Below are 27,455 nucleotides of genomic sequence, written 5' to 3'. Positions count from 1 at the left end.
TTATTCATAATATACAAGGTAAACAAATACTCACATAAGGGCCCTTATTACAGGGACCCTCAGTTGATAAAGCGTATAAGAATAATGTCAGCAGGATGCCACTCTCCCATCTGCCAACCGTTTCGCCTGACCTAGGCTTCGCTACCGCGTCCTCAGGGGCTTCTCAGGACGCGGTAGCGAAACCTAGGTCGGGCGAAATGGTTGGCAGATGGGAGAGTGGCATCCTGCTGAGTGGTGTTGGTGACGGATTCATAATTTAAGAGACTATGCAGCGCTGAAGTTTGGAATTTATGCTTGTTTGGAGTCTCTCTGAGGACTTTTACTTCTGGGCAGCTGATGGAACTCTTTTAAACCCTTTGCGCGGAGAATAGTGCTTTTATTGTTTTAATCGTATTATCTGTTACCCCTGCAACTGTTTAAAGGATACCCGAGCTGACATGTGACATGATGAGATAGACATGTGTATGTACAGTGCCTAGCACACAAATAACTATGCGATGTTCATTTTTTTTCTTTCTCTGCCTGAAAGCGTTAAATATCAGGTATGTGAGTAGCTGACTTAGTCCTGACTCAGACAGGAAGTGACTACAGTGTGACCCTCACTGATAAGAAATTCCAACTATAAAACTCTTTCCTAGCAGAAAATGGCTTCTGAGAGCCAGAAAGAGATAAAAAGGGGAATTTCTTATCAGTGAGGGTCACACTGTAGTCACTTCCTGTCTGAGTCAGGACTGAGTCAGCCACTTACATACCTGATATTTCAACTCTTTCAGGCAGAGAAAGAAAAAAAGGAACACAGCATAGTTATTTGTACGCTAGGCACTGTACATACACATGTCTATCTCATAATGTCACATGTCACTTTGGGTATCCATTAACTTATTAATATGTCTTATTATTATTATTATTATTTAGTATTTATATAGCGCCGACATATTACGCAGCGCTGTACAATGTATGTATGTATGTATATATATATATATATATATATATATATATATATATATATATATATATATATATATATGTGTGTGTGTGTATATATATATATATATATATATCTTGTCACTAACTGTCCCTCAAAGGAGCTCACAATCTAATCCCTACCATTGCCATATGTCTATATTATGTAGTGTAAGTACTGTAGTCTAGGGCCAATTTTTTTAGGAGGAGCCAATTAACTTATCCGTATGTTTTTGGAATGTGGGAGGAAAACGGAGTGCCTGGAGGAAACCCACGCAGACACGGAGAGAACATACAAACTCTTTGCAGATAGTGCCCTGGCTGGGATTCGAACCTGGGACCCAGTGCTGCAAGGCGAGAGAGCTAACCACTACGCCCATTACTTACATTTATCATTGATTAGTGTGTTTTTATGCAAACAGCTGCTTATGTGTGTGTGTGCGTGTGCGTGCGTGCGTGTGTGTGGTTAGGGGGGTACTCTGCCTTATTATTATGTGTGTGGGTATTTTTTCTTTGGGTGTCACTTTGCCTAACTGTATTTTTGAATTCTTACATTACAGTTAGCTCCGCCTACATCCTGTCATGGCCACTCTCACTCATTTCTTCAGAAATTTTGCGGTGACACAGTTAGCGCATTATATGTTCATTTACTGTATGAGCAGAAAGTAAATTCAGAATAAACGATGGTCATATTTGTGCATGCATATGCTTGCTATGCCGCTGTTAATACTTAGTTAATACAGCAAGGGTGTTGGACCTTGAGGTGTTCTTCTGAGGGATTACTGCTGTTATTAGCTTTATTTTTTAAAGAGCTAACATTTTATGCAGTGTTACAATACATAGGGGAAATATTATACTATGGTATGTATGAATGGAGCAGAGAAGGGAGAGTCACTGAGTCCAATGGTGCCAAACAGGATTACAATCTAAGAGGAGGGGCCTAATGGCAGCTGTGGCATATCTATTCAGAGGAGGAGACTAGGACGAAGAGGAAGGAGGGTAAACAAGGATGAACAGGCGGGACTTTAGAGCCTGTTTGAATGAGATGGGAGTGAGCACATCTAAAGTGAGAGGCATATGGAGGCTGACTTATGTATTTCCTTTTTTTAAAAAATCAAATAGCCGGATTCAGTATACTTTTAGCCATATAACCTGGACAAGCATGCATATCAGGTGCTTTGACTGAAGTCTGACTGGATTAGCTGCAGCCTGCATGCTTATTTCAGGTGTGGGATTTATGCTGGGGAGACACGGTACGTTTCTGTACCGTGTATCGACCAGCTGATCCGGCCAGCTGATAATATTCAGCTGGCCCGATCAAGCCTCTCGACCCCCGCCCTCTCGATCCGCGTGGCAATCGATCCGCGCGGACGAGCGGGGACGCGGCTGGGGTCTATCCGACGGCTAATCGGCCACCGGATCGACCCGTGTATTCCCAGCATAAGACACTGCTGCAAACAGAGATCAGCAGGACTGATCTCTCAGGTAACTGGTATTGTTTAGAAGGAAATAACTATGGCAGCCACCATATGCCTCTCACTTCAGATTCCTTTTGTGGAAATCGGTGACTCTTGGCTCTGTGTATTATGAACTGTTGTCAATGCTGACAGACATAATTATAATCTCTTAAAGGGAACCTGATAGGAATACAAAGGCTGCCACCTACATTCCCTTATAAACCATGCCAGTTGACTGGCTGTCATGCTGAGTGTTTGGCTTTAGTTGTCTTTGAGTCACACACCTGCAACAAGCATGCAGCCAGTCAAAGCACCTGATCTGCATGCTTATTCTGGGGCAATGATTAAAGTATTAGAGGCAGAGCATCAGCACAAAAGTCAGGCAACTGGCATTGTTTGTTGGAGAACAAAGATGTCCTTTCATAGTAAGACATATAAATAGCGGTCAAGGCAATGCAATTACATTGTTATGGTGTGATCACATTGGCGTGCAAGAAGTGCGCTGCACTGGAATCAGTTGGCATAATGTGATACATGCTTTGCCGTACATGCATGTAACAGTTGCCGTGAGCGTACATATTAATCGGCCGCCGGTGAGTTAGGCGCAGCAGGGCGGGCTGAATGACGGCTCTCCCTGTTGGCGCTAAACTCCCTGGCGGCGATAAATACTATTCCCCCTTCGGGGTCTGGCTATTGCCGGATCCCCAATTACTCTTGCATGGGGCGCACATCATAGCATTGCTGCTATGACGATGCCCAGCTTCGATGCTCGGCTCTGAGTCACCTGCTTCGTGCAGTGAAGCATACTTTCTATGTACCATATGCATTGCACCTCATACATAATGTGCAATGCGTCTTTGCGCGTCTGTTGCATTCCTGTTTTTACAGGGAACGCAGCACCCTAACAATATCAATAATATTTTTATAGCGCTTTTCTCCCTCGGGACTTAAAGCAATGTGACTCAGCATTATGCAGTCTCAAAGGCTCGGAAAAAGAGATGAGTTTTTAGCCCTTTTTTAAAGCTGTCCAGAGAAAGAGCCTCTCGTACTGATTGTGGAAGTGAGTTCCATAGAATACAGTGTTCTCCCCAGAACTTTTTTCCAGCCGGGTGGCATGAAAAAGTAGCCAGGTGGGTTGCAACCGGGGGAATGCAGAGCCGGCAACTCTGCTTACAGCATAGGTCATCCCTGTACCCCCATCACGTCCTCTGCACCCACTATCATGGCCCATGCATCCCTGCACCCCCTATCACATTCATTCCTGCACCCCCTATCACGTCCCATGCATTACTGCACCCCCTATCTCGTTCCATGCGTCCCTTCACCCTTTTTACTCTCACCTAATACTTTACCGCAGCTCCACATACAGTATCTCCCAATAGACAACTCAAACAATACTATTTCCTTATAACATAAGTTATTGCACTCTCAGACACATTTCATACAATACTGTACCACTATCACATTCCACATATTACTGCACTTCAGTAAACCCCCTTACAGCACCTGCCACACTCCATATATTATTGCACCGACCTACAGCTTATTAGTGATCACATCCCATCACCCTTCTTACAGCGCAATACATTATAGCACATACATTGCAGTATTACTACAACCATTCTTTTTATAAATACACAACCATTCTATGATTATTACACCCTGCAGTATAGGGCACCCCTCTGCCCTGATCCAGTATGCTTGCACTTTAACAACTCTTCCTCCCCTTAACCTTTCCCAATGTCACCCCCTCCCCCTGCTCACCCCATTGGCAGCCGTGATCTGGATGAGCTGGATGGCCTCATTGATGTAGTAGCGCCTGTCCACCCCGACCACAGCACCTTGTCCTGCCACTCTGCTGGAACACTGTGACCCACTCCTCAGCTCGCTGGTGCCCGACATCTGGTACGGCTTCACGCTGACAATCTGCTTCACTCTGAGTATCTTCAAAGCCATGATCGGCTGCGAGGAGAATACACATGATGCAGCCCAGGGGAGCACTGGCCAGGCCACTGTACGGACGGGGGGTGGGTGGGAGTACTGGAGGGAACCGGAGGATGTGCTCCCTAGTTCCGGCTGCGCTGCCCGCCTGTAGAGTTCTGTCCGATCTTCAGATCGCTGCTGCAGGGATATGAGAGAGAAGCGATGTGCAGTAATGTGCCACAGACTTCAAATACATGAAATTACGTCACTTCCTATGTTTGAAGTCACTTCTTTCTCATATCCCTGCGGGCTGCTGCTGATCTGAAGATCTGACAGAACTCTACAGGAGCCGGGACGGCTATTCAGAGACCCGCACTGTGCGAGCGGATGGCAGCGCACATCAGCGCGTGATGGCAGAGCAGAACTGTGTAAAATCCGGGCAGGCCTTGGAGCACCCGGGCGGGGTTTCAAAACAGCCGGGCGGCCCGCCCACCTAACAGGTCCTGGGGAGAACACTGGAGTAGGGGCTGCATAGGAAAAGACCAGAGCACCAAATGTTAAGTGTGTCCTGGGAATAACCAGATTCATCTTGTTGGCAGAGTGGATGGTGCGTGGGGGGCATAAAGTTCCAATAGATCCGCTATGTATTTGGGTCCCATGTGGTTTAGAGCCTTGAATGTCAGCAGGCAGATCTTAAAATGGATTCTCCATTTTACTGGCAACCATAGAAGAGTTTGCAGTACTGGGGTGATGTGTGAGCTGCAGGGCGCATTGGCTAGGAGTCTGGCTGCAGCATTCTGTACTAGTTGTAAGGGGCGCAGAGCCTTATGTATAGATCTGATGAACAGAGCGTTGCAGTAGTCTAGGCGGGAGGATACAAATGCATGAACCAGGGCAGGTAGGTCTTCAGCTGGGATAAAGTTTTTGGTTTTCGCTATATTTCTTAGATGGAAGAAGGAAGACTTGACGACAGCTGATACCTGCTGTCTGAGTTTTAGATTTCCATCCAGGATCACCCCAAGGTTTCGCACAGAGTCTTTATACTGTACGGTATCTCCCCCAATTGCTAGTTTGAGATGGTGAGCATTTTGAACTTTATCCATCGTGTGTGGACCACCTACCACCAACACCTCTGTTTTTGTTAGAGTTCAGCCTCAACCAGCTGGGGTGTTCATCCAATTTTGTAATTCCACTAGACACGCATTTAAAGTAGTTAAAGTAGTAGTTTAAAGTAGTTAAAGTAAAATCTTAAAGTAGCCTAATGCTGTGAAATCTAGTTGTAATAAGTTTCTCTATTGAGTCCTGAAAGAAGTTGTATACTTAGGAAGTCTTAACCTGGAAGCCTGCACGCTCAGTTGTGAAAGTGTAAGCAATCTTTGTTATGATTTATTCTTCATCTTGATGCATTAGTCATGTGGCTGATCAGCAGTCCCCCATCACCGAGTCTAATGACATCTGTAATGTTCAAAAATTAAGATTGAAGATCTCATTGGAAATGTCAGCATTGCTTGTTTGCTTCAGAGCATTTTGTAGTGTCTGTGACTGGGCTTGCTTGCCAGAAGTGTCTCTCCACATCTGCAGCATGTTGAAGATCTAGGCAAGAAAGCATAGTTACATAAATATGGAAAATGAACGTAAAGGATTTACTTATTCATGCAGATAATTGCATTTCTTACTTGCCAAACGCTGAGTTTTATACATCTTCAATGCAAATAAAAATCTTGAGAGCTTTTCAAAACACCAAACTAATTTAGAATAACCAGGCCTATGCTGCAAACAAAGGAAATGCAAAATGCAGAACTGAGGGAAAGTGGCTCATATACTGTAGGCAGTTGTCTGCGGAGAAGGTCTAAAATAACTCTAAAATAAAATTATCTGCATGTTCGTCTTGAAAAGCCGATTTTTTTTTTATCACTGCTGTTAATTAAATGTAGGATTTTTGTAATTTACCCATATATTTGCTATGAGGGAAAAATAGAATACAGTATGTTGAACAGTATGATGAAATAAAAAAAAACAAAAGCTGTATGGGAACTGGTAATAATTTGTGAGAACTTCTTCAGACTATGTAAAGGACTGTCAGCCCCTGTTTACCTCCTTCTGGCAGGTTCTGTTGTCAGAAATGGCTCATTTGTTTGGGGTGATTTTCTGGGTGTGATGCTATACTTCTAGTGGAATGGGTCTGTTTACACAGGTAGTGGTGTGGAGTAGAGATGTCGCGAACCTCCGATTTTCCCGATTTTCACGGAAGGTTCGGTTTGCATAAAAGTTCGCGAACCGCAATAGACTTCAATGGGGAGGCGAACTTTGAAAACTAGAAACATTTATGCTGGCCAGAAAAGTGATGGAAAAGATGTTTCAAGGTGTCTAACACCTGAGATCTTTCAGTGACTACAAGAGGGGGGAAAAAATTCAAAAATACCTTATAGTTTTTGAGAAAATCAATTTTAAAGTAACTCCTTCTGACCGTGGGAAAATTAAGCGCCCGCCGACTTTAGCAGTTAATAGCAAAGCCGCTTTAAAAGCTAGAAACCCCAAACTTGCAGAAAATGTTAAGAAGAACAGTGGGAATAAGAGGACATTTTTTTTTTCAAAAAGACCTTATAGTTTTTGAGAAAATCAATTTTAAAGTTTCAATGTAAATTCTCCTTCTGACCGTGGGAAAATATACCCCCGCCGACTTTAATGGTTAATTGCAAAGCCCCTTTAAAAGCTAGCAACACCAAAATTACTGGGAATGTTAAGAAGAACAGTGGGAACAAGAGGAAAACATTTTTTTTTCAAAAAGACCTTATAGTTTTTGAGAAAATCGATTTTAAAGTAAAATAAAAAGTCGATTCATAAAAAAAGAACCGATTCAACAAAAAGATCCGGCTCATTCATGAGCCGTTAGTATAGCAGAGAATGTGTCCTCGGAAGGACGTGAAGCTACTGGCTCCCGCTGCTGTCTCTCCCCACCTGCCTGCACCTGTCAACCCCCACCTAGGCTGGCACCCAGCGCACCCATGGGTGCACTGACTGCCAGCCTAGGTGGGGGTTGACAGGTGCAGGCAGGCAGGTGGGGAGAGACAGCGGGAGCTAGCAGCTATGCATCCGAAAGGACGCATTCTCTGATATGTGGGTGGGGGGCTTCGGAGATCTTCAATCAACTTAATAGAAGATCGCAACATAAGAGGATACAGTTCATTGGATCAATTACCGTGGATATTGGCGTGGGAATTTTTTTTTTAAGGTACAGGTAAGTATTTCTGGTTAATTAAGAAAATTAAAGGACTTTTTTCGTGGTTGTGTTTTTATTTCATTTAACCCTTTGTGGAAATGGGTAAGGAGTACTTTGTACCTCTATACTCATTTCTCCTAGGAGGGGGAGTCGTCGGGACCCCCCTAGGGAGTCGTCGCCCCCACCTCCTCCTGGGGCACCGGAGGTGGGGAAGAGCCCCTTGTCCATGGATTGGACAAGGGCTCCGGGGGGGGGGGGAGGAGAAGGCTTGGCCGCCCCTCCCCCCCCCCCCCCCCCGGAGCCCCCCATACCATGGACCATGCGGGCTGGTATAGCTCGGCCGGGGCTCCGTATTCTGGCTATCCCAGCCTGCATGGGGGACAAGGGGTTACAGAGGCTCGGGAGGGGGGACCCCACGTCATTTTTTTCAGATTTCCCACACTCAGCACATAAAAATAATAAAAAAAAAATTGCCCAATATATACATATATATATATACACACATATATATATATATATATACATATACACATACATACATAATACATATACATATACACATACATACATAATACATATACATATACACATACATACATATACACATATATATATATATATATATATATTTTATTTATTTTTTTAAAGGACTTACGAGGCCACAAGTATGAAAAAAGGTAAAAACCATTTCATAATCCAGATCCATGGAGGACGCCATCTGCGCCCCCCGTTTATTCCGCCATGGCACCCGCAGTAATACCGGCCCCAGTCGGGTCCCGACCCCTCCAAACGGGTCAGGTTCTCATTCCCCCCTCAATATGGCCGCCACAGATTGCCGCTGCTGCGCAGTCCGCATAGATGCGATTGCGGCTGCACAGCTCTAGGTCCTCCTCCCGATGCGTCCGATGTATGCACACATATTGATGACGCGGCAGGAGGAGGCCCTAGAGCTGCGCAGGTGCAATCGCGTCTGTGCGGACTGCGCAGCCGCGACAATCTGTGGCGGCCATATTGAGGAGGGAATGAGAACCCGACCTGTTCGGAGGGGTCGGGACCCGACCGGGGCCGGTATTACTGCGGGAGCCATGGGGGAATGAACGGGAGGGCGCAGATGGCGTCCTCCATGGATCTGGATTATGAAAAGGTATTAAACTTTTTCACATTTGTGGCCTAGGAAGTCCGTTAAATATTTTTTCCTGCTATCTTTTAACATATCCTGCAAATTTGGTGTTGCTAGGATGTAAGGGGCCTTTGCTATTAACTGCTAAAGTCGGCGGGTGATGATAACCAACCAGAATTATAGGGGTGCAAAAGTGCTGAATTCTGCTAAGGCTTCCATTAGGCTCCCTATTTCACTTTCCAAAATCTCACATCTTTTCAAAGGGCAATTGCTCAGCAGTGGCAAATTTTCTAGCATTGTAGGAACTGTTAGGGGGATCATAACTGGTGAGTTTCGGGCCCCTAGGCCGAAGAGGTCATAGCCTAGGGGCACAAAAACCTGTTTATTTGGGCAATTTCAATGGTGGCGAGTCTGACGTACATAAATCGCAGCCATGGCCGTTAGCAACGTCTGAATCTCACGAAATGTCTCATGCAGGTAGAAGACATATTGTTAGACTTGGACTCCAAAGATGGGTTCCATACATCTCTGCAAACCAGAGTTACAGGGGTCCAAAATTGGTAAAATCCCCCATAGGCTTTCATTGGCTCCCTATTTCACTTTCCAAAATCTCACATCTTTTCAAAGGGCAATTGCTCAGCAGTGGCAAATTTTCTAGCATTGTAGGAACTGTTAGGGGGATCAAAACTGGTGAGTTTCGGGCCCCTAGGCCAAAGAGGTCATAGCCTAGGGTCACAAAAACCTGTTTATTTGGGCAATTTCAATGGTGGCGAGTCTGACGTACATAAATCGCAGCCATTCAATGGGTAGAAATACATAGGTCCGGCACTGCATCACTGGTGTAAAAAGAGCTTTATTTCTAGTGGCTCTTTCAATAGGTAAAAGTACATTTACATTCCATCAGATGTTTAGCACATACCCGTAGTGGTCAGATCAGATGAGGTTGTGGGGCATGGTGGTGGTGGTAACGGCCCGCCTAACGTCCGTTTCGCTTTACAGCGTCTTCAGAGGCAGTGTGGCTCTTTTTACACCAGTGATGCAGTGCCGGACCTATGTATTTCTACCCATTGAATGATCTTGATGCTTGTTTTTCTATCTGGATCCTGAGCACGCTGTGTTGGTACGTGCGACATACCCAGGGATTGCAATATCCACTGATTCATGATATAATATTGATTGCACGCTGCCGTAGTGCCAGTCCTTGCACGCCTTTTTGCCACATAAATCGCAGCCATGGCCGTTAGCAACGTCTGAATCTCACAAAATGTCTCATGCAGGTAGAAGACATATTGTTAGACTTGGGCTCCAAAGATGGGTTCCCTACATCTCTGCAAACCAGAGTTACAGGGTCCAAAATTGGTAAAATCCCCCATAGGCTTTCATTAGGCCTCCTATTTACAGTTCCAAAATCTCACTTCTTTTCAAAGGGCAATTGCTCAGCAGTGGCAAATTTTCTAGCATTGTAGGAACTGTTAGGGGGATCATAACTGGTGAGTTTCGGGTCCCCTAGGCCGAAGAGGTCATAGCCTAGGGTCACAAAAACCTGTTTATTTGGGCAATTTCAATGGTGAAATTGTGACGTACATAAATCGCAGCCATGGCCGTTAGCAACGTCTGAATTTCACGAAATGTCTCATGCAGGTAGAAGACATATTGTTAGACTTGGATTCCACAGATGGGGTCCCTACATCTTTGCAAACCAGAGTTACAGGGGTGCAAAATTAATAAAATCCCCCATAGGCTTTCATTGGCTCCCTATTTCACTTTCCAAAATCTCACACCTTTTCAAAGGGCAATTGCTCAGCAGTGGCAAATTTTCTAGCATTGTAGGAACTGTTAGGGGGATCATAACTGGTGAGTTTCGGGCCCCTAGGCCGAAGAGGTCATAGCCTAGGGTCACAAAAACCTGTTTATTTGGGCAATTTCAATGGTAGTGATGCTGACGTACATAAATCGCAGCCATGGCCGTTAGCAACGTCTGAATTTCACAAAATGTCTCATGCAGGTAGAAGACATATTGTTAGACTTGGATTCCAAAGATGGGGTCCCTACATCTCTGCAAACCAGAGTTACAGGGGTGCAAAAGTAGTAAAATCCCCCATAGGCTTTCATTGGCTCCCTATTTCACTTTCCAAAATCTCACATCTTTTCAAAGGGCAATGGCTCAGCAGTACCAAATTTTCTAGCATTGTAGGGACTCTTCGGGGGATCATGACTGGTGAGTTTTGCCACTGCTGAGCTATTGCCTGTTGAAATGGTGTGAGATTTTGGAACGGTAAATAGGAGGCCCAATGAAAGCCTATGGGGGATTTTACCAATTTTGGAGCCCTGTAACTCTGGTTTGCAGAGATGTAGGGAACCCATCTTTGGAGCCCAAGTCTAACAATATGTCTTCTACCTGCATGAGACATTTCGTGAGATTCAGACGTTGCTAATGGCCATGGCTGCGATTTATGTACATCAGACTCGCCACTATTGAAATTGCCCAAATAAACAGGTTTTCGTGACCCTAGGCTATGACCTCTTCGGCCTAGGGGCCCGAAAGTCACCAGTCATGTTCCCCCTAAGGGTCCCTACAATGCTAGAAAATTTGCCACTGCTGAGCAATTGCCCTTTGAAAAGATGTGAGATTTTGGAAAGTGAAATAGGGAGCCAATGAAAGCCTGTGGGGGATTTTACCAATTTTGGACCCCTGTAACTCTGGTTTGCAGAGATGTATGGAACCTATCTTTGGAGTCCAAGTCTAACAATACAGGGAGTGCAGAATTATTAGGCAAGTTGTATTTTTGAGGAATAATTTTATTATTGAACAACAACCATGCTCTCAATGAACCCCAAAAACTCATTAATATCAAAGCTGAATCTTTTTGAAAGTAGTTTTTATTTTGTTTTTAGTTTTAGCTATTTTAGGGGGATATCTGTGTTTGCAGGTGACTATTACTGTGCATAATTATTAGGCAACTTAACAAAAAACAAATATATACCCATTTCAATTATTTATTTTTACCAGTGAAACCAATATAACATCTCAACATTCACAAATATACATTTCTGACATTCAAAAACAAAACAAAAACAAATCAGTGACCAATATAGCCACCTTTCTTTGCAAGGACACTCAAAAGCCTGCCATCCATGGATTCTGTCAGTGTTTTGATCTGTTCACCATCAACATTGCGTGCAGCAGCAACAACAGCCTCCCAGACACTGTTCAGAGAGGTGTACTGTTTTCCCTCCTTGTAAATCTCACATTTTATGATGGACCACAGGTTCTCAATGGAGTTCAGATCTGGTGAACAAGGAGGCCATGTCATTAGTTTTTCTTCTTTTATACCCTTTCTTGTCAGCCACGCTGTGGAGTACTTGGACGCGTGTGATGGAGCATTGTCCTGCATGAAAATCATGTTTTTCTTGAAGGATACAGACTTCTTCCGGTACCACTGCTTGAAGGTGTCTTCCAGAAACTGGCAGTAGGACTGGGAGTTGAGCTTGACTCCATCCTCAACCCGAAAAGGCCCCACAAGCTCATCTTTGATGATACCAGCCCAAACCAGTACTCCACCTCCACCTTGCTGGCGTCTGAGTCGGACTGGAGCTCTCTGCCCTTTACCAATCCATCCATCTGGCCCATCAAGACTCACTCTCATTTCATCAGTCCATAAAACCTTAGAAAAATCAGTCTTGAGATATTTCTTGGCCCAGTCTTGACGTTTCAGCTTGTGTGTCTTGTTTAGTGGTGGTCGTCTTTCAGCCTTTCTTACCTTGGCCATGTCTCTGAGTATTGCACACCTTGTGCTTTTGGGCACCCCAGTGATGTTGCAGCTCTGAAATATGGCCAAACTGGTGGCAAGTGGCATCTTGGCAGCTGCACGCTTGACTTTTCTCAGTTCATGGGCAGTTATTTTGCGCCTAGGTTTTTCCACATGCTTCTTGCGACCCTGTTGACTATTTTGAATGAAACGCTTGATTGTTCGATGATCACGCTTCAGAAGCTTTGAAATTTTAAGAGTGCTGCATCCCTCTGCAAGATATCTCACTATTTTTGACTTTTCTGAGCCTGTCAAGTCCTTCTTTTGACCCATTTTGCTAAAGGAAAGGAAGTTGCCTAATAATTATGCACACCTGATATAGGGTGTTGATGTCATTAGACCACACCCCTTCTCATTACAGAGATGCACATCACCTAATATGCTTAATTGGTAGTAGGCTTTCGAGCCTATACAGCTTGGAGTAAGACAACATGCATAAAGAGGATGATGTGGTCAAAATACTAATTTGCCTAATAATTCTGCACTCCCTGTATGTCTTCTACCTGCATGAGACATTTCGTGAGATTCAGACGTTGCTAACGGCCATGGCTGCGATTTATGTACGTCAGACTCGCCACCATTGAAATTGCCCAAATAAACAGGTTTTTGTGACCCTAGGCTATGACCTCTTCGGCCTAGGGGCCCGAAACTCACCAGTTATGATCCCCCTAACAGTTCCTACAATGCTAGAAAATTTGCCACTGCTGAGCAATTGCCCTTTGAAAAGATGTGAGATTTTGGAACTGTAAATAGGAGGCCCAATGAAAGCCTATGGGGGATTTTACCAATTTTAGACCGCCTTAACTCTGGTTTGCAGAGATGTATGGAACCCATCTTTGGAGCCCAAGTCTAACAATATGTCTTCTACCTGCATGAGACATTTCGTGAGGTTCAGACGTTGCTAACGGCCATGGCTGCGATTTATGTACGTCAGACTGGCCACCATTGAAATTGCCCAAATAAACAGGTTTTTGTGACCCTAGGCTAAGACCTCTTCGGCCTAGGGGCCCGAAACTCACCAGTCATGTTCCCCCCAAGGGTCCCTACAATGCTAGAAAATTTGCCACTGCTTAGCGATTGCCCTTTGAAAAGATGTGAGATTTTGGAAAGTGAAATAGGAGGCCCAATGAAAGCCTATAGGGGATTTTACCAATTTTAGACCGCCTTAACTCTGGTTTGCAGAGATGTATGGAACCCATCTTTGGAGCCCAAGTCTAACAATATGTCTTCTACCTGCATGAGACATTTCGTGAGGTTCAGACGTTGCTAACGGCCATGGCTGCGATTTATGTACGTCAGACTGGCCACCATTGAAATTGCCCAAATAAACAGGTTTTTGTGACCCTAGGCTAAGACCTCTTCGGCCTAGGGGCCCGAAACTCACCAGTCATGTTCCCCCCAAGGGTCCCTACAATGCTAGAAAATTTGCCACTGCTTAGCGATTGCCCTTTGAAAAGATGTGAGATTTTGGAAAGTGAAATAGGGAGCCAATGAAAGCCTATGGGGGATTTTACCAATTTTAGACCCCTGTAACTCTGGTTTGCAGAGATGTATGGAACCCATCTTTGGAGTCCAAGTCTAACAATATGTCTTCTACCTGCATGAGACATTTCGTGAGGTTCAGACGTTGCTAACAGCCATGGCTGCGATTTATGTACGTCAGACTGGCCACCATTGAAATTGCCCAAATAAACAGGTTTTTGTGGCCCTAGGCTATGACCTCTTCGGCCTAGGGGCCCGAAACTCACCAGTCATGTTCCCCCCAAGGGTCCCTACAATGCTAGAAAATTTGCCACTGCTTAGCGATTGCCCTTTGAAAAGATGTGAGATTTTGGAACTGTAAATAGGAGGCCCAATGAAAGCCTATGGGGGATTTTACCAATTTTGGACCCCTGTAACTCTGGTTTGCAGAGATGTAGGGACCCCATCTTTGGAATCCAAGTCTAACAATATGTCTTCTACGTGCATGAGACATTTCGTGAGATTCAGACGTTGCTAACGGCCATGGCTGCGATTTATGTACGTCAGACTCGCCACCATTAAAATTGCCAAAATAAACTGGTTTTTGTGACCCTAGGCTATGACCCCTTCGGCCTAGGGGCCCGAAACTCACCAGTTATGATCCCCCTAACAGTTCCTACAATGGTAGAAAATTTGCCACTGCTGAGCAATTGCCCTTTGAAAAGATGTGAGATTTTGGAACTGTAAATAGGAGGCCAAATGAAAGCCTATGGGGGATTTTACCAATTTTGGAGCCCTGTAACTGTGGTTTGCAGAGATGTAGGGAACCCATCTTTGGAGCCCAAGTCTAACAATATGTCTTCTACTTGCATGAGACATTTCGTGAGGTTCAGACGTTGCTAACGGCCATGGCTGCGATTTATGTACCTCAGAATTGCCACCATTGAAATTGCCCAAATAAACAGGTTTTTGTGACCCTAGGCTATGACCTCTTCGGCCTAGGAGCCCGAAACTCACCAGTCATGTTCCCCCCAAGGGTCCCTACAATGCTAGAAAATTTGCCACTGCTGAGCAATTGCCCTTTGAAAAGATGTGAGATTTTGGAAAGTGAAATAGGGAGCCAATGAAAGCCTTAGGGGGATTTTACCAATTTTAGACCCCTGTAACTCTGGTTTGCAGAGATGTATGGAACCCATCTTTGGAGTCCAAGTCTAACAATATGTCTTCTACCTGCATGAGACATTTCGTGAGATTCAGACGTTGCTAACGGCCATGGCTGCGATTCATGTACGTCAGACTGGCCACCATTGAAATTGCCCAAATAAAAAGGTTTTTGTGACCCTAGGCTATGACCTCTTCGGCCTAGGGGCCCGAAACTCACCAGTTATGATCCCCCTAACAGTTCCTACAATGCTAGAAAATTTGCCACTGCTGAGCAATTGCCCTTTGAAAAGATGTGAGATTTTGGAACTGTAAATAGGAGGCCCAATGAAAGCCTATGGGGGATTTTACCAAATTTGGACCCCTGTAACTCTGGTTTGCAGAGATGTAGGGACCCCATCTTTGGAATCCAAGTCTAACAATATGTCTTCTACCTGCATGAGACATTTCGTGAGATTCAGACGTTGCTAACGGCCATGGCTGCGATTTATGTACGTCAGACTCGCCACCATTAAAATTGCCAAAATAAACTGGTTTTTGTGACCCTAGGCTATGACCCCTTCGGCTTAGGGGCCCGAAACTCACCAGTTATGATCCCCCTAACAGTTCCTACAATGCTAGAAAATTTGCCACTGCTGAGCAATTGCCCTTTGCAAAGATGTGAGATTTTGGAACTGTAAATAGGAGGCCCAATGAAAGCCTATGGGGGATTTTACCAATTTTGGAGCCCTGTAACTGTGGTTTGCAGAGATGTAGGGAACCCATCTTTGGAGCCCAAGTCTAACAATATGTCTTCTACTTCAGGGGTCCCCAACCTTTTTCGGCCCGGGGACCGGTAACCGTCCAAAAATTTTTCTGGGGCCCGGCGGGGGGGGGGGGGGGGGGGGGGGAGGTATTAGCGGCGACACAGCAAGCACAGTTGCCCCAGTATAGGGAGTCTAGTTACCCCGGTACAGCTAGTATAGTGCCCCAGTATGATTAGTATCAAAGTGACCAAGTATAGTTGCCCCAGTATAGCTAGTATAGTGCCCCATGTGCCCCAGTATAGCTAGCATAGTGCCCAGTGTGCCCCAGCATAGCTAGTATAGTGCCCAGTGTGCCCCAGTATAGCTAGTATAGTGCCCAGTGTGCCCCAGCATAGCTAGTATAGTGCCCAGTGTGCCCCAGCATAGCTAGTATAGTGCCCAGTGTGCCCCAGGATAGCTAGTATAGTGCCCAGTGTGCCCCAGTATAGCTAGTATAGTGCCCAGTGTGCCCCAGTATAGCTAGTATAGTGCCCAGTGTGCCCCAGCATAGCTAGTATAGTGCCCAGTGTGCCCCAGCATAGCTAGTATAGTGCCCAGTGTGCCCCAGGATAGCTAGTATAGTGCCCAGTGTGCCCCAGTATAGCTAGTATAGTGCCCAGTGTGCCCCAGTATAGCTAGTATAGTGCCCAGTGTGCCCCAGCATAGCTAGTATAGTGCCCAGTGTGCCCCAGCATAGCTAGTATAGTGCCCAGTGTGCCCCAGGATAGCTAGTATAGTGCCCAGTGTGCCCCAGTATAGCTAGTATAGTGCCCAGTGTGCCCCAGTATAGCTAGTATAGTGCCCCATGTGCCCCAGTATAGCTAGCATAGTGCCCCAGTATAGCGCCCCATGTGCCCCAGTATAGCTAGAATAGTGCCCCATGATAGCTAGTATAGTGCCCCAGTGCAGCCGACTCCCCCCCCGCGGCCGCCGCTCCTGTTACCTTATGAGCTGGCGGCCGCTTCCTTTTACAGATTCCCGTAGTCGCTCTCCTCCGTGCAGCATCTTCTATTTACAGCAGCGCGTCGCACGGCTGCAGTAAGGAGGGAAGGAGGAGGGGCAGCGGTTCCCATGGTAACGGCGAACGCCGCTGCCCCGCCTCCTTCCCTCCTTACAGCAGCCGCACAGGAAGCGCTGCTGTAATAGGAGACGCAGACGCTACACAGAGGAGAGCAGCTACGGGGAATCTGACAGGAAGCGGCCGCCAGCTCATAAGATGACAGGAGCGGCGGCCGCGGGGGGAGGAGGGGCGAGAGGCCAGACCCGCCGCGACCCAGCTGGCAACTGCCCACGGACCGGCAGTGGGTCGCGGCCCGGTGGTTGGGGACCCCTGTTCTACTTGCATGAGACATTTCATGAGATTCAGACGTTGCTAACGGCCATGGCTGCGATTTATGTACGTCAGACTCGCCACCTTTGAAATTGCCCAAATAAACAGGTTTTTGTGACCCTAGGCTATGACCTCTTCGGCCTAGGGGCCCGAAACTCACCAGTTATGATCCCCCTAACAGTTCCTACAATGCTAGAAAATTTGCCACTGCTGAGCAATTGCCCTTTGAAAAGATGTGAGATTTTGGAACTGTAAATAGGAGGCCCAATGAAAGCCTATGGGGGATTTTACCAAATTTGGAGCCCTGTAATTCTGGTTTGCAGAGATGTAGGGAACCCATCTTTGGAGCCCAAGTCTAACAATATGTCTTCTACCTGCATGAGACATTTCATGAGATTCAGACGTTGCTAACGGCCATGGCTGCGATTTATGTACATCAGACTCGCCACCTTTGAAATTGCCCAAATAAACAGGTTTTTGTGACCCTAGGCTATGACCTCTTCGGCCTAGGGGCCCGAAACTCACCAGTTATGATCCCCCTAACAGTTCCTACAATGCTAGAAAATTTGCCACTGCTGAGCAATTGCCCTTTGAAAAGGTGTGAGATTTTGGAAAGTGAAATAGGGAGCCAATGAAAGCCTATATGGGATTTTACCAATTTTGGACCCCTGTAACTCTGGTTTGCAGAGATGTAGGGACCCCATCTTTGGAGCCCAAGTCTAACAATATGTCTTCTACCTGCATGAGTCATTTCGTGAAATTCAGACGTTGCTAATGGCCATGGCTGCGATTTATGTACGTCAGCATCACTACCATTGAAATTGCCCAAATAAACAGGTTTTTGTGACCCTAGGCTATGACCTCTTCGGCCTAGGGGCCCGAAACTCACCAGTTATGATCCCCCTAACAGTTCCTACAATGCTAGAAAATTTGCCACTGCTGAGCAATTGCCCTTTGAAAAAATGTGAGATTTTGGAACTGTAAATAGGAGGCCCAATGAAAGCCTATGGGGGATTTTACCAATTTTGGAGCCCTGTAACTGTGGTTTGCAGAGATGTAGGGACCCCATCTTTGGAATCCAAGTCTAACAATATGTCTTCTACCTGCATGAGACATTTCGTGAAATTCAGACGTTGCTAACGGCCATGGCTGCGATTTATGTACGTCAGCATCACTTCCATTTAAATTGCCCAAATAAACAGGTTTTTGTGACCCTAGGCTATGACCTCTTCGGCCTAGGGGCCCGAAACTCACCAGTTATGATCCCTCTAACAGTTCCTACAATGCTAGAAAATTTGCCACTGCTGAGCAATTACCCTTTGAAAAGATTTGAGATTTTTGAAAGTGAAATAGGGACCCTAATGGAAGCCTATGGCAGAATTCAGCACTTTTGCACCCCTATAATTCTGGTTGTTTATCATCACCCGCCGACTTTAGCAGTTAATAGCAAAGGCCCCTTACATCCTAGCAACACCAAATTTGCAGGACATGTTAAAAAGATAGCAGGAAACAATATTTAAAGGACTTCCGAGGCCACAAATGTGAAAAAAGTTAAATACCTTTTCATAATCCAGATCCATGGAGGATGCCATCCGTGCCCTCCCGTTCATTCCCCCATGGCTCCCGCAGTAATACCGGCCCCGGTCGGGTCCCGACTCCCGACCCCTCCGAACAGGTCGGGTTCTCATTCCCCACTCAATATGGCCGCCACAGATTGCTGCGGCTGCGCAGTCCGCACAGACGCGATTGCACCTGCGCAGCTCTAGGGCCTCCTCCTGCCGCGTCATCAATATGCGTGCATACATCGGACGCATCGGGAGGAGGACCTAGAGCTGCGCAGCCGCAATCGCATCTTTGCGGACTGCGCAGCCGCAGCAATCTGTGGCGGCCATATTGAGGGAGGAATGAGAACCCGACCCGTTTGGAGGGGTCGGGACCCGACCGGGGCCGGTATTACTGCGGGTGCCATGGCGGAATGAACGGGGGGCGCAGATGGCGTCCTCCATGGATCTGGATTATGAAATGGTCTTTAACTTTTTTTATACTTGTGATCTCGTAAGTCCTTTAAAAAAAAAAAAAAAAAAAAAAATATATATATATATATATATATATATATATGTATATGTGTATATATATATATATATATATATATATATATATATATATATTTATATTTATATTTATTTATTTATTATTTTTATGTGCTGAGTGTGGGAAATAAATGAAAAAAAAATGACGTGGGGTCCCCCCTCCCGAGCCTCTGTAACCCCCTGTCCCCCATGCAGGCTGGGATAGCCAGAATGCGAAGCCCCGGCCGACTGGGGCTTCGCACCGTGAGCTATACCAGCCCGCATGGTCCATGGTATGGGGGGCTCCGGGGGGGGGGAGGGGCAGCCAAGCCTTCCCCCCCGGAGCCCTTGTCCAATCCATGGACAAGGGTCTCTTTCCCACCTCCGGTGCTCCAGGAGGAGGTGGGGGCGACGACTCCCTGGGGGGGGTTCATGGTGGCATCTGGGAGTCCCCTTTAAGAAGGGGACCCCAGATGCCCACCCCCCTCCCAGGAGAAATGAGTATAGGGGTACAAAGTACCCTTTACCCATTTCCACAAAGGGTTAAATGAAATAAAAACACAACCACGAGAAAAGTATTTTATTATTCTAAATTATCCATAAATACTTACCTGTACCTTTAAAAAAGTTTTCCCACGCCAATATCCACGGTAAACGATCCAATGAACAGTATCCTCTTATGTTGCGATCTTCAATTAAGTTGATTGAAGATCTCCGACGCCTCCCACATAGCAGAGAATGCCTCCTTTTGGACGCATAGCTGCCGGCTCCTGCTGTCTCTCCCCACCTCCTCACCTGTCACTCTCACCTAGCCTGGCACCCATGGGTGCGCTGGGTGCCAGGCTAGGTGAGGGTGACAGGTGCAGGCAGGTGGGGAGAGACAGCAGCGAGCCGGCAGCTTCACGTCCTGCTCAGGACGCATTCTCTGCTATACTAACAGTTCTTGAATCATCCGGTTCTTTTTAATGAATCGGTTCTTTTTTTATGAATCGGCTCATTTTACTTTGAAACTTTAAAATTGATTTTCTCAAAAAGTATAAGGTCTTTTTGAAAAAAAAAAATTCCTCTTGTTCCCACTATTCCACTTAACATTCCCAACAATTTTGGTGTTTCTACTATGTAAGGGGACTTTGCTAATAACCGTTAAATTCGGCAGCCATTAAAGTCTATGGGGCGAATCGAACTTCCGCAAAAGTTCGCCTGGTGCAGGCAAACGCGAACCCCCAAAGTTCGCCTGGAACCATTCGCCGGCGAACCGTTCGCTACATCTCTAGTGTGGAGTGGTGTGCATAGCTTGGTACTGCTGCTAGCTGCAATGTTGTACAGAGCCCTGTGGCCCTATTCATTACCAGGGATGAGCTTCCGAATTTGGAACTCTATTCCAAATGCTTGGAACAGAAACAGATGCAGCTTGCTGGCCACAGCTCTCCACGCTGCACTTCATCACTCCAATACTTCCTCCTTCCCAACCGGAAGGAGGAAGTATCGGAGAGATAGAATGCGACATGGAGTGTTGTGGCCATTGGTTGCAACCTGGGTGAGTTCACCCCCCACCCCTTCCCTGCAGTCGACTTCATCTGTTTCTGTTCTGCCACATTTGAAAACTCATACCTATTCAATACGAGTGAATACTGTCCCGGTTACAACTGTAACATATGCCTAGATGGATTTTCGCAGGAGATATTTTTACACATCAATACATTTGATAATACTTTTTACCTTTTTTTTTTTTTATATATATATTTTTCAATTTTTCAGAGCTGCAAAATTACATTTTGCACGCAGCTCATGGTCGTGTTCCTGAGGCCATGAGCGCTCTGTTGCTGCTATGGAGGATACCCCAGAAGAGTGGCTGAGAGCGGAGCTGCGACAAGGGAAAGAGGAAGCCCCAGGTAAGGGATCTGCAGTAATTTATTTTGCCTCATGTATCCTTTGAAGTTGAAGTAGAAGAATATAGTAAAGAAATACAAAAGGTAGATAGATAGATAGAAAGATGAGTAGATAGAGGGTGGGGATGAGGGGTTCTAATGCTCTAATCCATAGGACTTAGGAGGGGCAAGGTTATTGTTAAATGGGTGTTAAAGGTTTTTTTAGTTCCATTTGTGACCAGAGCTCTTATAAGAGATTTTTTTTTACTGAATGTTTTTCAACAAACAAACTCCGAAAGGGGTGAACCTAAACATTATACTAAAAAAAGAACAATAACCTAGGTGGATTACAGTCTAGGTCTTGATCAAAGGTTGAGAAAATTGCATATAAAAATTGAACAGGTATATATATATATATATATATATAGACAGCTTCAGCACATTACATAGGAACATACAGAAATAGATAGCATAGTGCTTGTTCAGGAAAGTATAGTAAGAGAGTTTAGGAGCTCTCTTTAGTTGCATACATAAACCAAGCATCAAATTCAGTTAAGAGCAGGGTTGCCAACCCAATTTCTTATTTTCCCTGGACAAAATGGTCAAAAAATCTGGACACCCCAAGGTTTGGACGGACAGGGGGCGGAGTCAGTAGCGCGCTTTTTAGAAAACGTCTTGTGAATTTCAGGAGGAGAGAAACATAGCTGAACCTATGTAGGCACATTTCAGCACTAAGTACACTATGTGGGCACATTTCACCTGTAAATACACTGTGGGCACATTTCACCTGTAAATACACTGTGGGCTCATTTCACCCGTAAATACACTGTGGGCACATTTCACCTGTAAATACACTATGTGGGCACATTTCACCTGTAAATACACTATGTGGGCACATTTCACCTGTAAATACACTATGTGGGCACATTTCACCTGTAAATACACTATGTGGGCACATTTCACCTGTAAATACACTGTGGGCACATTTCACCTGTAAATACACTATGTGGGCACATTTCACCTGTAAATACACTATGTGGGCACATTTCACCTGTAAGTACACTATACATGTACCTTACAATTAAAACAAAGTTTTTTGTGTGCAGCACCAGACTACATAGCTCTAATTTGCATAACATTTTACTTTTGGTCAGATTCACATCTATTACTTTGCCAGCTAGCAGTGTATGTGTGACATGCAGCCCTGCCTTGGCTGTCAGGGCTCTGCACTATGTCAAACATACACACAGCAGCACTGTAAGCATGGGGATTCTGTGCTTCTGGCTGCAGAAGCCATGTATACACAGAGCAGATGTCACAGATTAAATTGATCATTGATTTATAGTACCTGGCTAGCAAGGGGAGAACTAATTCAGAAGGCTTTTCCCAGACAGCACAGCATGCAGCTCTCTTCTGTCGCTGCTACTCTGGACGGAGTTTGTAAGGGCGGACTCCGTCGGCTCAGCTGGCAGCCTCTCTCTAATTGACTGGAGAGCGGCACCAGCAAAACAAAAAGAGCCCTTCTGATTGGAGGGTGGAAGGGAATGGAAAAAACGAAGCTCTTGATTGGAGGGTGGAAAAAAGCTGCTGATTGGAGGGCGGGAGGCAAAGAAGCTCCTGTTTGGAGGGTGGGAGGCAAAGAAGCTCCTGATTGGAGGGCGGGAGGCAAAGAAGCTCCTGATTGGAGGGCGGCCACGGGAGGGAAGGGGGAAAAGATGCCTGAAGCTGCCTTCTTGCAGCGCAGCCACCAGCACCTAAGGACTTGGATTACTATAGCCACGATGTGCGGCAATAAGTACTTGTTTTAACGGACGCATGTCCTAAAAATATGGGCAGTACGGACAGGGAAAATTTAATGTCATATAGACGGACTGCCCGTATTTTGACGGACGGTTGGCAACCCAGGTTAAGAGCTATATCCTGGACCGATATATTAATATCTCAATTAGGTATGACGGTATCTGAAGAGTCAACCCACTTTGACCAGATTTTATTACATTTGTTAGGCTGATTGCGAGATTAGTAAGTTAGCTTATAAAGAGGTAAAGCCAGATTCACCAATCTCTTCCAATCTGATAGGCATGGGACCGTCTTCAACTTCCAACATAGTATCAGAGATTTCCTAGATTAGAATAATAAAATCTGAAGTAATTTTTCTCGGCGGCTACATATGATATCTTGTGTAGTATACCTAGCATACAAGCTTTAAAAGTAAAAACGTCAGATAGGCCTAAGGAGTCTCTCAGAAACTGGGTTACTGATTTCCAATAGTTATTTACCTGAGGACAGAACCATACGCATTGGCTATCATTCATAAAGCGTTCCCGCATGCGGAAATGCTAAAAACAGCCAACTTTACCGAACACTGAGCAAAATGTCAATTCATAAAGGCTGTTTCCGCATGCAAAGCTAACATTTCCAAGCAGAGCGATAAATTACCGCATTGAGCGGTGATTCCATGCGGAAAAGTAACAAAATGTAAATTCATAAAACTTTACGCAAGCGGTATGTAGACGGGGATTACCGCTCCCGTGGATGTAGCAATAGTACATGTAAGTGAATGGGACAGACCTCCCAAGCAGCAGCAGAGAGAACATCGCATGGAGGGACTCGGCCAGCTTCTCCTGTTTCCGCATGTCTACCGCCAGCCTACAGCGGGATATCTCCGCACTCCTATCGCAATAGGCAACATTTTTATGAATGACCACCCAGAAGGCTGAGATACCGTCAGCGGTGTTTTCCCGCACGGATTTAATTTACCGACAGCACTTTCATGAATGAAAGAAAATCCAATGAAGAAAATCTGCACGCTCTTAAACACTTTAAACCATCATGTAAAGCACTCATTCTTTTTAAACGAACAGGGGACAAATAAGCTTGGTGAAACCATTTTAAATTGATTTATCAAATGCCGCTATAACTGATTTATGATAGCATTCTTCAAAGTCATCCCAATCCTCTTTATTAAAAATGGTCTCTGAACCCAGCCACCACTCCCTCACAGATGAAATTTTGGGGGCATATCGAGATGTCAGCAGAAAGGTGTAATATCTGCAGATTTGTTTGGTCCTATCCTTTTGTAAAAGCAGGTTCTCTAAACCTGAAGGTGAGAGATCTACATCGTGTAGCCCAATTTGAGCTCGCACAGCATGCCTAAGTTGGAAGTATCTAAACGGGGTATACCTGGGTGGGCCAAATTCCAGACGGAATTGTGAGAATTCTTTAAAACGACCATCGGAGAAGAGTTAGTGTAGGTATTTGATATTGTGTTGTATCCAGAAACGGGGGTCAGGCACAGAGAGCAGTTCTGGGAGGTTATTATTAAACCATATCAGTGTGCTAAAAGATATGGGCTTCAAAGGCTCATTCAGGAGTCTACGGTTAGTCTTATACATTTGTATTGTGTTCTGTATAAGCGATGCACCCTCCCCGCTGCCTGGGACTGGATATCTGTAGATGGCTCCACATAAGGATTCATAAGTGCTGGCAACATCAGCCTCTAGTGCCAACGAAGAGTCCCGCCTATGATTGCTAATCCAATAATTGATAGGTATAAGTTGGGCCTCTAAATAATACAAGAGAAAGTTGGGGACTGCAAGTGATCCATATGAAACTGGAAGTTGTAGTGTAGACAAGGCTATTCTTGGAACAGAGTTTGACCATATAAAGGATGTAATAATCGAGTCAATGTGTTTAAATATTAGTCGCGGAATCCACCTTGGAGCCATCTGCAGGATATAAAGGAGTTTAGGAGCTACAATCATTTTAATTATGCACACTCTGCCGCACAAATTAAAAGGGAGAGAAGACCATTTCTTGAGTCGGTTTTCTATGGATTCTAGAATTGGCTGTAAATTGGACTCGAGGAACCCCTCAGGAAAACGCTGTATCCATACATCAAGATATTTGAATTTCTCTACTATTTGCAGATTAGATCGGGGGGTAATTTTATTGAGATCAAAGATATCTAACGGAAAAAGCACTGATTTGGACCAATTTTATTGTTAATCCAGATAGTGAACCAAAACTTTCGTAGATGTCTAAAACTGCATTCAAAGAGGGACCCGGATTTGCGAGGTACACCAACATATCGTCCGCATAGGGAGGTATACGTTCCTCTATCTGATCAACTTTTAATCCCTGAATCAGTCGTGATGACCTAATAGCTTGGGCCAAGGGCTCCACCGCAATGGCAAATAAGGTTAGGACCGAATCCAAACCTTTCCAACACAGCCAACACATAGGTCCATTCTATTGAATCGACCAGAGCTCTTTTTACTCTGTAGAGAACAGTTTCACATTGTACGTTTATAGCCCATTCTATTTCTGAGGCTATATAGTTGTTTATTTCTGAACACCATTCATCTGTTGGGCGTGGACTAGGATCCTTTCAGTGTTAGGCTATTAGCTTTCTGGCGATCATGGTTACTGTTTTTGTAAAAAAGATTTCAGCTATGTTAGTTTTGGAATTAGAAATACTAAAAAAGTAAGTTATTCTTCCAACACATAATTGCCAGAGAGCTTTGCATCAGTACATTTTTCTACTTGCCTCCAGAAGCAGTTGATTTGCAGACAGAGCAACCATACGTGTATAGCAGAACTATTAGTCATATAGCATTTCCAACAGTACAGACCTTACTCTGACTACTTTTACTAAGAGGTTTTCAGCACCATGCATCACTTATTACCTCAGTGCTTCATTGTCTTTTTTTTTTAAACAAAAATCACGATAGTTACCTCCCCCCCCCACACACACACAATTTTCTAATAGGCTCCCTAGGGGTAAGTATTAGTCTGACACGTTCATAAAAAAAAGAAAAAAACTTGCTACGAACAGTGTGGAGTAGTCTGGAAAGGGTTATAATACTGGAAGTTGCACATATTCTGTATAAACCTGTATTGAATCTAATATCATACTGTATATTGTACAGAGAGTGACACTTATTGCCACACTGGTCTGAAATATAATAACCGCCATGGCTGAGCATTAGGCAGCAGACCAGAGTGTACAGCGGCCCAATGACGATCGCTAAATATCTGGCATGTTGGACCTTTGTCAATGCCTGAGCATCATCCATCAGCATTGTTCTTGGCATCTCCCCACCCACTGGAAGCTGATCTGTAGGACACTCTTGTCGTCCCTCTGCCTCACCACATAGCAACAGATGTGTGGTCAGCCAAAGGCAACGGTGCACTAACAACGCTGTACAGACGTGTCATCAGCCTTTGCACACGATGGGTCTTTTGATATGCAGGGGGTAGCGGAAAAACGATTAGCATGTGTAACGGAACAGATTCTGGTGGCGGGAGCAGCGAGAACAATGCCATTGTGCTGTGCTCGGACATCGCTAAAAATCCAACAAATAAACATTGGACTGTATTTATTTCTGCATCTGTAGATTTATTTCGTCATCCATATTTGAAGAGGATTTTTCTGTTTGTGATGATTAAGTTTATTTTAGAAATTTGAATGTAATTTTTGGACATGATTTTGTATTTGAAACTTTTATTATACTCAAAGTGGATACTAGACCCTTGCTTGGTGGATTTTAGTAAGTTGCAAGCAAACATTTTACAAAAATTAACTGAACCATTTATCGCACAGAAATCCTGTAGAAATCGGCGTATCTGGGTATCTGGGTATAATTGCACCTATGGCAAACACTGAAATTTGAGCCCCCCCGCAGGCATTAGACTATGACCATGGTACGGATTAGATTGTGAGCTCCTTTGAGGACAGTCAGTGACATGTTTATGTGCTCTGTAAAGTGCAGCAGAAGATGCCAGTGCTGTACGAATACATAATAATAAAGTAGGACATTAGACTGACTATGGTAGGAATTAGATTGTGAGCTCCTCTGAGAACAGACAGTGACATGACTATGTACTCTGTAAAGTAGATTGTCAGTGCTATATAAACACATAATAATAATAATATGGTAGGACATTAGACTATGACTACGGTAGTATTTAATTGCTAGCTCCTCTGAGGACAGGCATTGACATGACAGTGTACTCTGTAAAGTGCTGCAGAAGATGTCAGTGCTATATAAATACATAATAAAAATATAGTAGGACATTAGACTATGACTACGGTAGTATTTGATTATCCGCTCCTCTGAGGACAGTCAGTGACATGACTACATATTAAAGTGCTGTAGAAGATGTCGAGGGGGGGTGGGCAGAGGGAGCGATGGAACCAAAGGCAGCCACTAATGGTCCAATTTCCTGAAGAATGGATGAAAATCGTCCAGGAACACTAATGGGGAATTAAAATCTGCTAGATCCA

General features: G+C 44.9%; 1 protein-coding gene across 3 annotated transcripts in view; it reads right to left on the bottom strand.

Moving 5' to 3' along the window:
• Window positions 1–5,744: 5,744 nt before the first annotated feature.
• LOC137507692 (uncharacterized) overlaps window positions 5,745–27,455 on the bottom strand; it is a 342,997-nt gene continuing 321,286 nt past the window's right edge. For all 3 annotated transcript variants that reach the window (XM_068233697.1, XM_068233698.1, XM_068233699.1), the window contains one exon: window positions 5,745–5,936. In XM_068233697.1, the coding sequence (XP_068089798.1) occupies window positions 5,808–5,936 (129 nt within the window). In that variant the 3' untranslated portion in view covers window positions 5,745–5,807. The remainder of the gene's footprint in view (window positions 5,937–27,455) is intronic.

This window comes from Hyperolius riggenbachi, chromosome 1 (genome assembly GCF_040937935.1).
Source record: "Hyperolius riggenbachi isolate aHypRig1 chromosome 1, aHypRig1.pri, whole genome shotgun sequence".
Classification (NCBI taxonomy): domain Eukaryota; kingdom Metazoa; phylum Chordata; class Amphibia; order Anura; family Hyperoliidae; genus Hyperolius; species Hyperolius riggenbachi.
This window is presented reverse-complemented; position numbering and strand designations above follow the sequence as displayed.